The 12,994-nt window shown below is 50.1% G+C and overlaps 4 protein-coding genes across 4 annotated transcripts; 3 read left to right on the forward strand and 1 right to left on the reverse strand.

The window, feature by feature from the left end:
- The first annotated feature begins 1,259 nt into the window (after window positions 1-1,259).
- LOC120961549 (chymotrypsin-2-like) lies at window positions 1,260-2,333 on the forward strand. The gene is made up of 3 exons (XM_040385331.2): window positions 1,260-1,389; window positions 1,469-2,031; window positions 2,098-2,333. The coding sequence occupies exons 1-3, from the start codon at window positions 1,338-1,340 to the stop codon at window positions 2,245-2,247; spliced, it is 765 nt and encodes a 254-aa protein (XP_040241265.2). The 5' UTR covers window positions 1,260-1,337; the 3' UTR covers window positions 2,248-2,333.
- Window positions 2,334-3,061: 728 nt separating this feature from the next.
- On the forward strand, window positions 3,062-4,117 carry LOC120961551 (chymotrypsin-2-like). Its single transcript, XM_040385332.2, has 3 exons — window positions 3,062-3,173; window positions 3,243-3,796; window positions 3,869-4,117. Exons 1-3 carry the CDS (start codon window positions 3,122-3,124, stop codon window positions 4,016-4,018), a joined length of 756 nt encoding a protein of 251 aa, XP_040241266.1. The 5' UTR covers window positions 3,062-3,121; the 3' UTR covers window positions 4,019-4,117.
- Window positions 4,038-12,957, reverse strand: LOC120961546 (E3 ubiquitin-protein ligase listerin). The gene is made up of 12 exons (XM_040385328.2): window positions 12,518-12,957; window positions 11,777-12,375; window positions 10,338-11,691; window positions 8,481-9,626; window positions 8,123-8,395; window positions 7,834-8,060; window positions 7,578-7,761; window positions 7,240-7,506; window positions 6,689-7,162; window positions 6,505-6,619; window positions 4,533-4,936; window positions 4,038-4,457 (listed from the first exon to the last, which is right to left on the reverse strand). The coding sequence occupies exons 1-12, from the start codon at window positions 12,548-12,550 to the stop codon at window positions 4,230-4,232; spliced, it is 5,304 nt and encodes a 1,767-aa protein (XP_040241262.2). The 5' UTR covers window positions 12,551-12,957; the 3' UTR covers window positions 4,038-4,229.
- LOC120961548 (uncharacterized) lies at window positions 4,972-6,511 on the forward strand. Its single transcript, XM_040385330.2, has 2 exons — window positions 4,972-5,386; window positions 5,457-6,511. Exons 1-2 carry the CDS (start codon window positions 5,075-5,077, stop codon window positions 6,474-6,476), a joined length of 1,332 nt encoding a protein of 443 aa, XP_040241264.2. The 5' UTR covers window positions 4,972-5,074; the 3' UTR covers window positions 6,477-6,511.
- Window positions 12,958-12,994: the final 37 nt, after the last annotated feature.

The following is a 12,994-nucleotide window of genomic DNA, read 5'->3' on the forward strand; positions in this document are numbered from 1 at the left end:
ACCAAACGGGTGAGCTCGAAATCGAAATCATTCAAAGCATCCGCAAGCGCGCAATCATCTGATTTGCTGGCAGGAAAAAAGGGCTGTTATCGGTGTACTACTAATAATAAATAACTCGTGACAATCCGATTGATGGACGATAGGGTGATTTATCATGCACCCCGTGGTGGCCACGCGAATGAATGAGAATCTTGTCCTGCCTCCTGTGTTTGTGTCGATCGGCGATATTTTAATTGACGTATTGGCCGTTTGGTTAAGGGTGCTTCTTATCGTACGGTAAGTGTAGCTGAAGCGGCAGGTAATCTCTGCGCGGAACCCTTCAAAACACGACACATAATCGTATAAATTGAGTAGCATTACGCGTTGACTGATAACAGGATAGTTGAAGAATAATAAATAATTAGATCGTGTGTAACAATGTGAAGAAAAGTAAATGGAATACATTAGATAAAGGAAGAACGGTGTCTTATCGGTGTCATTTCCTTATCGGGTCACCGTTCCTAGGATAATAACAAAAGACGAAGACAAATCCCGATACATATCCAATTTGAAGAATCCGATGATTAAGCATGTTAGTTCCTATGTTTTTATTTAATAAAACCTTTGTCATCTAAGAAAAAGTTCATCGTTGTTCCTGAGCAATGCGATTGTATTTGCTTGAGAAAACTCAAATAGGGATGGATGATTTAGATTCAGTTTGATAAATCGGATGAGTCTTCAAAGTGATTCAATGAATCTGAATCTCTAATTTTGGAACATAGAGATCTTTAAAGATTCATGGATCTCACGAGACTCATAAGATTCATATAAATCTTTAGAGATTTGATTCGTGATTCTAATCACTCATCACTAAAGATTCATAGCACATAATCTTTAAGAAAGTTTCATGAACACTAATCTGAACAGTTAAGTGGTCCTCATCCGGAAACTGCTTGCGACCACTAAATCAGTTCATACGATCAAACCTTACAGATAAGAACCTTGGAAAGCGCTCTTAAAACCTCTCTATAGCACTTCTAGCATAATATTATGCCACAGGAATGTCGGTCAATGAGTGCCTCATCCATAAACTCTTACAGATAGCTTGAATGATAGGGGCAAAGATAGCGTCAGTGAGAATGTTTTCCGTTTCTTGATCCCATCAGAACAACAAACTAACGTAGAAAGCTTTTGATTTAATCTATGCTATCTTCGTTATCAAACGTCTTAGAATCAGAGTAATGCTTTGCGCATTTAATATGCGTTTTAAGTGCTTCCGACAACAGATCGGTATAAATAGCGATCGATTAAAGCATACATGGCATCAGTTACATACCAGTGTTGTGTAAGAATCTATCATGAGATCCATCGGTGTTTTCGTACTGTGTTCAGTGCTGTGTCTCGTCTATGGTTAGAGCGATGATCAACGATATCTCTATCTGAAGATCTATCTGAAGATACCTACAACAAATTGAAATATTCATTACAGCCCATCCCACACCGGATGACGTGGAAGGAAATGACCGTGTCGTGGGTGGTACCGACGCTCCACCCGGCGCAGCCCCATACCAGGTATCACTGCAAGGACTGTTTGGCCATTCGTGCGGTGGTGCCATCATTGATCGCGACTGGATACTGACGGCGGCCCATTGCGTGCAGACGTCGGTTAAGTTTACGAAAGTGTTGGTCGGCACCAATCTGCTCAATGCCGGCGGCCAGCGCTATGCGGTGGAGAAGTTTTACGTCCACAGTCGCTACAACAATCCCGTCTTTCACAATGACATTGCGCTGGTCAAGCTGAAATCGATGATCCAGTACGATGATCTTGTGCAACCGATCGCGTACTCCGAGTGGGAGATTCCCGAGAATGCAACGCTAACGCTGACGGGATGGGGTCGGCTATCTGGTACCGGTGCGATGCCTAACAAGCTGCAAACTATCGATCTAACGTACGTGCCGTACGAAGAATGCAAACGGCTGCACGGGAATAGTGAAAATGTCGATATTGGACATGTCTGCACGCTGACGAAGAAGGGCGAAGGCGCATGCAATGTAAGTAGTTGATTTAATGGAAGTGGTGCCTTTGAGTCAATTTCTTAATGTTGCCTATCCTTTCAGGGCGATTCTGGTGGGCCACTGGTTTATGAGGGTAAGCTTGTTGGGGTGGTTAACTTTGGCGTTCCTTGCGCCCTGGGATATCCAGATGCCTACGCAAGAGTGTCGTATTACCACGATTGGATTCGGACAACGATCGCCAACAATCCTTAAGACGTTTTTGGGCAATGTATGATGTACTTGGGTCAGCTTTGAGTAGTTTGAATTTAATAAAGATATCTTTCGATTCAGACACCGCATATACCTCTCCAAACTCCATTATTACTCTTTTGTTTGAAAAGCCTTTACGCGCTGTACGATTTCCAACTAATTCCGAGAATTTTTCGGCATTCAACAGCAGTAGTGTGCCTTTCTGGGTCATTTTTCTCGCTTTCATCACTCACTTCGGAGCTCAGTGCGCGTGTCCGATCTCTAGTAGGAGTCTTTAAAGCTGTTGGAATTATTAGAGTAAGTAGTTTGCTCACTTTCTCTGGACAAGTTGGCTTACGCTCAGCTCACGATGTATTCAAAGTCAAGTGAGGCCAAAGTCCTAGACCCCACCGAATACGGCATGTTCGATTGATAAACTACTTCCGTTATTGTAGTACGGTGAAAGCCTTCTACAATCAGCTCTGTTACTAGCAATAGTGCTCATTAGCACAAAATTCAAGGAGTTCTTTAGAACATTGATGGCTTGAAAGATAGAAGAGCTAGGATGACTTGTTGTCATATCCAATCAATTCATGAAATAATTCTTTCCAACTCTACTCTTAAATGTACTGTATGAGTCAAACTAGCTGAATCGAATCACAACTACTCAACTCCATGCTAAAAGCTATAACGAAGAATAACAGCCTCTTGAGATGCACCTAGGGAGCTTCGCCGCAGACGGGTTCCTATTCTTAATCCCATACGAGTAAATCCATGACCGGGAGATATTTTAGATTAATGATAAGGTGTTTTCGTATTCGCGACAGAGGTATAAAAACAAAACGAGTATGTCAAGCAGGGCATTAGTTACATACCAGTGTTGTGCAAGCTTCCATCCATGACGTTCTTTAGAGTGTTCGTGCTGTGTTCGGTGCTATGTCTCACCGCCGGTAGGAGTGCCATTCCCTGTGTTCCATTACAAATTTATCAAATCTGAAACAAACACAAACGTTTTGCAGCTCATCCCAAGCAGGATGATAGCGGTCGCATCGTTGGAGGTACGGAAGCAGCTCCCGGTACCGCTCCGTACCAAGTGTCGCTGCAAGGACTGTTTAGCCATATGTGCGGTGGTACCATCATCGATCGCCAATGGGTGCTAACGGCAGCCCACTGTGCCATACTGCCGCCCAAGCTAATGCAGGTGCTCGCTGGTACGAACGATTTGCGGTCCGGTGGCAAGCGGTACGGTGTGGAGCAGTTCTTCGTGCACAGCCGCTTCAACAAGCCACCGTTCCACAATGACATTGCGCTGGTGAAGCTGAAGACGCCCCTGGAGTTCGGAGAGTTCGTACAAGCCGTCGAGTACTCGGAGCGACAGCTTCCGGTAAATGCAACGGTCAGGGCGACTGGTTGGGGTAAGGTTTCGACCTCTGGGTCTGTGCCGAGAATGCTCCAAACGATCAACTTGCGGTACGTGCCGTACGAGGAATGCAAGCGGCTCCTCGAGGACAATCCAGCAGTCGACTTGGGCCATATCTGCACATTGACGAAGGAGGGCGAAGGTGTTTGTAATGTAAGTATGCCTTCTTACCATTCATGTCACTGTCCACTAAACGCTGATTGGTCTGCGTCCTTTGTTTTACAGGGCGATTCCGGTGGACCGCTGGTGTACGAAGGAAAGGTTGTCGGAGTGGCCAACTTTGCGGTACCATGTGCCCAGGGCTATCCGGATGGTTTTGCCAGTGTGTCATATTATCACGATTGGATTCGGACGACACTCGCCAACAATTCTTAACCGCGCTTCTTCAACTATGTTCATTTGTTCGATTTGTTTTCGCTTATTTACTCTTCATTGTAACTTAAATAAAGGCATCTTACCCTTCTGCACAATCTACCTAGCTTAACAAAATACCCATCTAGCTATGCGTCTCAATTTGTTTTTCGTGTAAGTGCTTAAAACCGGGGTCCCTACTCGTACAGCGGCCCAAAGTGCGCCCACACACTCGTTAGAAAATGTGTCGACAAATGGGGCACGTCGATTTGTTGCTCGTGCTGAACCACCGGTACAAGCACGGTCCGTGGAACTTCTTCTTGCAGGTTTTGCAGGACAGCTTCGGCAGCTGGCAGGTGTCTTGGTGTATAACGCTGTAGCACACGTAGCACTCCTCTACGCCCTCAAACTTACGGTCCAAATTACGCTTCCACAGCGACAAACCATCGTTAATCGAACCGTTCTACGTGCGAGACAAAGAAAACAAAACTGGTTAGGTACAGGATGAAAAGCGTTAATTACCGCCGTTACACTTTACCTGATGCGTCAGAAAGATGGAAAGCTGCATCACGACCTGACGCGACTGCAACCGTCCGCCGATCTGCTTGCCACCCTCCACCGTAACCGCACCGAGCGGGAAGTTGCTCGGCAGCGTTATGTGCAGCTCCACCTTTGCCTCGTCGATCGAGTACACGGCCATCACCTGGCGCAGGGCCGAGTGCACTTTGATCTGCATGTTGTCCTGCCGGTCCTTGCGTTCCAGCAGGGCCTGGAACTCTTCCTGGCACAGCAAGCCCGACACCGAGTTGGCCGTTATTTTGCTCACAATCGTGGAGTAGCGATGGTTTAGCCCGTTAAACCATCGGCGCAGTATTACCGGCAGATGGCGCAGCGTTTGGGCGTACAGATGGCAGGCGTAACGTTCCAGCTTTGTGTTTGGATCTAGTGGGCGAACAGAGAAGAGCAATGCGAAATGCTTAGTAACCATTGTGCAGTAAACGAATCAACTATTTTGGCTCAAATTGTACAGGTTTCGGGCGTTTTTTTTTTTTGTTTTTAGGAAGTTTTGGTCAAACAAAAATGGAGGATTGTTGCCTACAGCATAAAGCTACCGGTTACGAGCTGTTTCCCCAAGAGCTGCCGGAACTGGACACGGTTCCCTCGCTCGAGGCGGAGCTGCGCAAAGGAGCGAAGGAACGATTGGCCAACAACAAATTGCAGGCACAGCAACGAAGATCCGAAAAGCAGACATCGGTGCCAACGGTCTACAAATTGGTTCATCCGAGCCCGCAAAAGTATAAAAAGTGTCAACACAGTGGAAATTTCATCCTGGATCGAGAGGTCCTGAAGCCGGTGGAGCATATCGATTTCATAGCACTGCCTAAGGAAGTGGTAAGTGTGTTGGTGCTGTTACTATTCATCATATGAGACATTTTCCACTTCTTCTCTCTTCATTGCTTAGGTACATCATAAACGGCCCCATTACATCGAGCACAAACTTTCCTCGGCCACGAACCGCATCAAAACGTTAGCGCGCCCCGGCACGTCACGCGTTCGAAACACGCTCGAGCAATACTCGACAACACTTTCACCGAAACAAAAGCAACACCTGACGAGCCTGCTGGAACCGAAACCGTTCGTCAGCATACAGGAGTCGATCGGGTACGCTAGGCAGCAACGGTCGGACGATGCCATGTGGCGCCGGCATCGGGCCAAACAGGAGCGCAAGCTACTGCACAAGGTCCACTGTTGGGAGATTAAGCTGCTCAGGCAAACGATGCACAAGCTGTCCAAGTGTCTCGCCAGCTACTACCTGTACACGACCATGGAGCCCCTGGGACAGGAAGCGGCAAACATTTCGCGGGTAGTATTGCGCCGTATAAGCCGATTGCTGGAGGTGAAGATTAGACCAGGCAAAACGGAACAAGAAAATGACGTTATCGACGATTTTTACGTTGAATTTGCCGACAAGGTGGGAGAGTGGGTGTGGCGCATGATGCAGCAGACCGGTATAACGTTCGACAAGCAAAAGTCCTTCTCGTACGTAAGACAATCGGAATCGTTCGTTTCCGTCAACTCGAGTGTGTTTGAGCTGCCCCGGGTGGGAGGCGAAATGAGGGACGGTGAGGAGCTGGAACCGTTGAGCATTATCTCGCTGGAGCTAGTGTACGACTGTGTGGAGGAGGCAGTGCTTACGGTGGAGCGGGAGAGTGTATGCGTAGAGGTTGAGGATGGAAACGTCGGAGAAGAAGCATTGCAAGAAGGTGAAGCATCACGAAGCAAAGAATCGCTGGCTAAAGCAGATTCTAGTGACAAGATTGATACACGCGCCTCAATGAATGAGAGTGCACAGGATGGAGATGAAACGGAGAACGATATGGAAGAGCAAGTGACGGTAATTGAGAATATTCTAGCCGATGAAGCGGACGAAGATCAATCGGAAGAGAAACAGGTGGACGAAGAAGTCCCAAAGCCAACGTAGCGCTTTGCTTAAAAGAAACCAAACTTACTCTTAATCTGATTCCACTCTAAGCTGGCAAACATCGCTTGTCCATAAACCGCACAGGAGTCCGGATTGCGCAGTAGTTCCGGTGGCATCAGCTTGAAGAGTACGGGCAGGAGCAGCTGCAATAAAAAATGCACATAATAAAATAGATCCACCTAAGAAGATGATGTGTTTCGCGGAGCCCTTACCTCCTCAAACTCGTTGCGCGATATCCAGGAAGTGTAGATCGATCGCAGCTCGGACGGAGCTTTGGCACAGATACCGAGAATACAGTCCCACAGCAGCAGGTAGGACAGACAGTGCGATCTGGCCTCGGCCAGCTTTTCCTGCTCGGCGACGCTCGTGGCCGTCTCCTGGTCGGCCGGTTTGTAGTGGAAATCGGCCACAAACTCGTGCAGCAAATCCTGGTACTCGTCCAGTGGCAGCCGGAAACGCTCCAGCAGATGCCAGCTATCGTCTGCTTCTTCGCCACTCTCCTGCTGCCGCTCGGTTGACTCGGAGCGCTTCAGCAGCTGCTCCTGATCCCGCTGTACCAGCCCGATCGAGAGCGACCTAAGCATGGCGGTAGCGGCGTACCGTACGCGCTTGTTCCGGTGGCGAATGTTGGTCAGCGAGAAGGTGATGAGATCGTCCAGGGATGTTTTTGAGTCCACTTTGTTTGCCTGGTAAAAGTGGGGTGAGGAACCGGGTTAGAAGCGTTTGTGCTACTCTTTGTCTCAACGTGAGCTTTGGCGCTTACCTTCAGCACGTGATTAAAATCGATCGCTTCCACGTACGGGCAGATGCTTTCGATGAAATATTCATCCGATTTGCGCCCGCTGTCCAACGCATTCACAATACCAATGAATGCTTTCAGCAGCACCAGATTAACGTCCTTCGAGAACACGTTGTCCCATTCCTCGATCACGTTCGTGAGCAGTTCGGTGGAGCTGCGCTGCCGCTCTGCATTGAAGAACTGCATCAATCCGTTAAACAGCCTAAACAGTGCCGCAATAAAGAGGGAAATCTAAAAAAACGGACAAAGAATACAGATTTAATGCGTGACACGTGACATCGGCGCACACGCGCGGCACTTACATTGTGCGTATGGTAGTGGGCAAAGCTTTTGGAGACGGAAAGCGTCCACGAGCTGAGGGCAATGCGAATAAAGTCCCACTTGGAGATGTCCAGCTCGCTGGGGAAGTAGCGCAGCACCACCGTCAGCACGTTGGCCACCTCCATGTCGAGGAAGATTTTGCTTTCGTCCGCTTGTGCCAGATCACTGCAAAGAGGTTGGAATGGGATTAAATTATTGTAGCTCATTCCACAAAACCAATCATCCCCATTTGCTTACCAATTGTAAAGCAACATTTTGTTGGCCGCCTGTCGGGTGATGAGCTCGTGCAGCACAATCAAGCAGTTGCCGATGATTTTCCGATCGTTCAGTTCGTTGTAGTTGGTGGAGAAGTGATTCTCTATCAGGCAGCGGGCCGAGGCGAGCTTTACCAGCACGTCAAAGTAGTTTTCAAACAGGTTCGGTCCGATGGGAAGACATTTCGGTTTCATCTTTGCACCCAGACACTGGAAAAGTAAAGGAATACATTATTGTATGGGGTCAAAGATAAACAAATGCCTAAACTTACCTGCACTATGTTAATGTAGGCCACGAGATCCTCGCTGTTGTTGGCCACCGTCGAAGCGTCCTCGTACAACAGAACGGGCCCGTTTTCCTCATCCGCGTACTGATCGATCACTAGCAGCGCATTCAGACATTTGGCCCAGAGCATACCGTGCTCGTTGGCCAGGGTGAACAGTTTCCGTTTGATTTCCTGCACGATATCCTGTGGTACGTTCCTTAGCAGAAGCGATAGCTTCTCCTGGACTGCGAGTATTAAACATTCAACGACGGATTCAAGCTGATGGGAGGGAAATGGAAGAAAAGGGATGATTGTTTAAGCTGATTATGAAGAACTCCTACTTAGGTAATTGAGTTGAACGTACCTGCTCCGTATTGTACAGCACCGTATCCCCGACGGAGGCCAAATATATCACAGACAGTACCTTCTCGTAGATCAGTTTCGACCACGAGCGCAGAATCCAAAGCTCCTCGTCCTCCTCTTCGTTGCCATCGCCATTCTCAGACACGTCCATTTCCTCCTCCTCTAGCTCATCCTTCCGCTCATCCACATCCATTTTGTCTGCCTGTTCGCTTTTCGCTGGCCGCTGCTGTTTTAGCTTCGCTTTGCACGACAGCTTCAACACAACGCTCACTGCACCAAGCGCCCGGGCTAGCAAGCTCTTCATCGCAACAACAAACTGTTCGTTGGACAGTGCGGGAGATGTGGAGAGTCGCAATTGTTTCGTTATCAGCCGTCCCTGGAGCAGCTCGGTGTACTCCGCCAGATGTGCCGTTTCGTCCGTTTGACGCTGCAGCTCCACCGTGCGCTTTTCAAACAGTTCCCTCAGCATCGCGTCGACCTGTTGGCAACGTTTGGGTCGGTCGTGTTTGTGCGATTCCGTGGCACAGGCAATTAATTTGGCCGTTAGTTCAGCTACCCTCTCCAGCAGCACCAGTATGTCCGCCTGATCCGCCCTGCTGGCTAGAGCGGCCAGCCGCTCGTCAATCGTGTTTACGCAACGCACGAGCAGCTGCCCGTCGAGCTCGATGTCTTCACCGGACAGTGCATCCTGCCAGGCGGTCGTTGCCTCCCACAGCGTATCCTCGGACAGATGCTCACTGACCACGTTGTGGACGCTGAAATCGAACAGCGTTCCGAACAGTGCCCGGTGCAACTCGGTCAGCCTGCCGTCGCTGCAGATGACGGGCATGATTTGGGCGAGAAAGCTTATGCAACCGTCGTGCAGCTCCTGCTTCGAAGCGTCTCGCAGGGGGTGCGTGACGGTGTCAATGATTCTCCTGCATGTTTCCGCGTCAATCAATATCTCGCCATTGCTGGCCACGAAAAAACATTTCTGCAGCAGTATCATGTTGTCCTTCGTGTTACCGTTTGCGACACCAACCGCACATTCGATAATGTTGCTCGATACCTCGGGCTGCGAGAGGAACTGCTTAATGTTTGGCTCCTGGCACAGTGGGTGGCTGAGCGCGCGCAGGATGATCCAGCTTTGAACGGTTTTGTTAGCCATCTGGGGGGGCAAAGAAAACAAAAATGATGTTTAAGAACTCCATATTTTTTTTTAATTTAATTTAAAAACATCCATTCTACAAATGGAACGAAATTTTCTGCATCAAAATCAAATAAAATCCACCAAAAAGATCATCAACACGTGTACCATTCGTGCAAAAGATATGTTGTACAAAGGTTTATAAATCATTTACCCCTCTTTGCTCGTTCTTCCCGCATGAAATAAACAATTTATGACCCCAGCAAAGGCCATTTACCTGTCTCGTAATGCAGCAATTGTTTTTGACGGGGGTAAAGAAAACATACTCCACCCGTGCTGCACAAAAACCCTTCGCCCGAAAGGTCACTAATGGCAACGGAAATAACACCCAATCGGTACATCGTACCCGTGAAAAGGCCATCGTACTGTGTCCCATCAAACAGTACTTTAACCTTTAGCCGGGACGGTGCGAAATGGAAGACGGAGCCCAATTGCTTCATTTAATATCGTGTCATCGCATGCCAGTGGCATCGACAAAAGGACATGTAGCTTGGAGCGTTGGCAGTGTGCCAATAAACGTGTACGTTTGCTATTTGTCCTACAGTCCCACAGTCAATGAACGGAAGAATGTATCTCCCTTCAATGCACGCGATTGAAATAAATTCAGCAAACGCTTCCCATCACGTGCTTCCCTCTCAAACAAATCGGTGTGAATGTGTATCGATTACGCACCTTTATCCATTTGTTTAGCAGCGCTGCCCGTTCGTCCGCATCGAGATACTTGTACAGGATCATGATCAGCTCCACCACGTACTCCGACTGCAGCTTAGCATCCTGCAGCCATCGTGCGAACGTATCGAACAGACACTTGATGTTTTCACTGTCGTGGGCCAGAAACACGAACAGCTCCCGGCCCTGGAACGCTCGCACCAGATACTCCAGCTGCAGCACATACCCATCGTCCCGCTCGACGCTGATCTTAGCGATGTACAGCTGGCAGATGCGGTACACGAGCAGCTGCAGCTGGTTCTCGAACCGATTCGCGTGATCCCCGCTGGTGAGCGGACAGCTGCCACCGTCCACCGCATCCTCGGCGTTCGGGTTTTCCACCGCAAACTTCACCCGCTTGTGCGACGTACGGCGCAGATTCTGCACCAAATCCACGTGCGCATCGGTTATGCTCGCCGCATTGTCCTTGCAGTCCACGCTTTCCTTCACCACCCCGTACAGCCGCTCCCAGAACGTCACCAGCAGTCGCACGTACAGCGGATGCGTCGCACTGTGCTGACACCAGTGGTCCAGCAGGTTGGCCATGCTCTGAAACACGTACTTCCCGCAGGCCGCTTCACTCGTAATGCACCACGCAATCACCCCCACCAGATGCTGATCGAGCAGATTCATGCAGAACTCTTCCCGGGCCGCTTCCGCCATCGTTTCGTCCCGCACGGCTTGCAGCACCACGTACTGGAACGATTCGTAGTACGCCTGCGAAACGGCCGTCACGTCCGCCCGGCTCGACTGTACCGCCTTCAGCCCTTCGTTCATGCTTTCGAAGAAGAGGCTGTAGAATTTGGCCAACCGCTCGTCGCCGAGCACTTCGCGCGTGAAGCCCGACACCAGCGGCAGCATGTGGGGGTAGACGCAGGCCGCATTGCCACCACCGCCACTTCTCAGCAACTTCCACAGCTTCGGAAACACGGCCTTGTCGAAGTTGAGGTGCGTGTGCCAGCCAGCCAGATGCGCCTGGATCAGCACGATCGAGCTCCACACGTGCGTCACGACGGTTGGGTCAGTTTCGTCCAGAAACTGGAACACGCTCGTCGTTATCTGCGCCTGGTGCTGTTCCACCAGGAAGGGGGCGTGTTGGAGCAGCGCAGAAATGACCTCGAACCAGGCCGCCCGAATTGCGGCCGTTTTGTGCTTGTGGTACGTCCAGAATTTGGGGCTTTTCAGCAGCTCCGCATTCTTGTCGGCCGATTTTTGCAGATTCTCCGGCGGAATGCGGCTTAGATAGAGTGCGTACCCGCGCAGGCTGGATATGAGCACGCGCTGGTACTTGTTTTCACACTCTTCCGGTGTGTGGGACCTGTTCAAAGGAAGTAATCAAATCATATTTTAAGAAAAACTGTAAAATACACCCTTTTCCCTCTCTCGGTCATCCGCTCACTCACTTCGGATTGCTCAGCGTGATGGCCGTGTGGATGGTCAGGTTCTTCGTGTAGTAGTCGAGTATTTCCTGCTCGCAAAACACAAACACCTCGCTCACCTTGCCCGGCGGAAAGGCGCTGCTGAACGACTGCAGCGCGGTACTGGCGGCCGGTGCGTACGTATCGTACTGGGACGAGATCCAGGCCGGCGCCAGCTGCTTCAGGAACGGGGCAATTTTCTTACCGGCCCGGCGCACGATCGCTGCCTGCGCCTGCTGCGTCGTTTCCCGCACCCGGTGCTCCGCATCGGTCGACAGGTTGACGAACAGGCGGGGCCAGAAGGGCAGCACCGCTTTCACCACTTCCAGGTCGGCCCCGTTCATCAGCTCGGTGAATTCGAGCAATGCCTTCGTCTTGGTGGTCGGATCCTTCTTCAGCATCTTGCGCAGCACTATCTGCAGCGTATCGTCCAGGTTCGGGTCCAGCTCGTCGACGCTGTGGTTGGGGTCGATCTGCACAAACCCGGGCACGACCGGCATGCTCGTGCTGTCCAGCGCGGCAAACCCGAACAGTGTCGGCACGGAGGTGCCGAGCAGTTCCGCACTGCGCCCACTGCTCGACGGCTACCGGACGCGATGGGAGCGGGGGGAAATCGATTAGCATGAATGGTGAAATTGATACGACACGGGGATGGGGGGGAGGGACTCCCTGACCGTACACGTCAACGGCAAGAGGGGACACCCCAGGCAGCAGGCACCGTCTTACCTTGGTGTTTCCTTTCGTTCGCTTCCCGCCCATTCTGAGTCTGGGGAGTAGTGTGGACTGTTTTCACCGAGGGGGAAGTTTTGTGTGAGTGTGTGATGCACCGAAAAGGGCACAGAGTATTTGGACGTCCTTTCTGCTACCGATCTCACGATAAATATCCGCAGCCAACAAGCTAGCAGCCAGCAGCGACGTGATTCCAACGCGATACGAACGTACACACAAGCACACGCACACGCACACAGGTAACAGCTGTCAAGCAAAGGTGCTGCTTACCGCGCCAATAAGCAAAACAGTGCGGCAAAATGCTATTAAATCGGGATTTTAACAACTTTCCAACACTCAAATGGTAATTTAGCAGACACAATCACTAAAAACAATTCAATTTTGCTTTTATTTCGCTCTATTGCACGATTATTTCGCGCTCCTTACCAGCACACAACCTGCCGAGTGTGGCTTGTTAAGCACTGTACGTGTGTC

The sequence above is a fragment of the Anopheles coluzzii genome, chromosome 2 (genome assembly GCF_943734685.1).
Source record: "Anopheles coluzzii chromosome 2, AcolN3, whole genome shotgun sequence".
Classification (NCBI taxonomy): Eukaryota; Metazoa; Arthropoda; class Insecta; order Diptera; family Culicidae; genus Anopheles; species Anopheles coluzzii.

Excerpts from the sequence above, each read along its gene's own strand:
- LOC120961548 (XM_040385330.2), top strand. The coding sequence starts at position 5,075 with ATGGAGGATTGTTGCCTACAGCATAAAGCTACCGGTTACGAGCTGTTT. Across the intron at positions 5,387-5,456 it reads TAGCACTGCCTAAGGAAGTG|GTACATCATAAACGGCCCCA; the intron begins GTAAGTGTGTTG and ends TTCATTGCTTAG.
- LOC120961546 (XM_040385328.2), bottom strand. The coding sequence starts at position 12,550 with ATGGGCGGGAAGCGAACGAAAGGAAACACCAAG. Across the intron at positions 12,376-12,517 it reads GAACGAAAGGAAACACCAAG|CCGTCGAGCAGTGGGCGCAG; the intron begins GTAAGACGGTGC and ends CGCGTCCGGTAG. Across the intron at positions 8,061-8,122 it reads CCTACATTAACATAGTGCAG|TGTCTGGGTGCAAAGATGAA; the intron begins GTAAGTTTAGGC and ends TTACTTTTCCAG.
- LOC120961551 (XM_040385332.2), top strand. The coding sequence starts at position 3,122 with ATGACGTTCTTTAGAGTGTTCGTGCTGTGTTCGGTGCTATGTCTCACC. Across the intron at positions 3,174-3,242 it reads GGTGCTATGTCTCACCGCCG|CTCATCCCAAGCAGGATGAT; the intron begins GTAGGAGTGCCA and ends AACGTTTTGCAG. Across the intron at positions 3,797-3,868 it reads AGGGCGAAGGTGTTTGTAAT|GGCGATTCCGGTGGACCGCT; the intron begins GTAAGTATGCCT and ends TTTGTTTTACAG.
- LOC120961549 (XM_040385331.2), top strand. The coding sequence starts at position 1,338 with ATGAGATCCATCGGTGTTTTCGTACTGTGTTCAGTGCTGTGTCTCGTC. Across the intron at positions 1,390-1,468 it reads AGTGCTGTGTCTCGTCTATG|CCCATCCCACACCGGATGAC; the intron begins GTTAGAGCGATG and ends TATTCATTACAG. Across the intron at positions 2,032-2,097 it reads AGGGCGAAGGCGCATGCAAT|GGCGATTCTGGTGGGCCACT; the intron begins GTAAGTAGTTGA and ends CTATCCTTTCAG.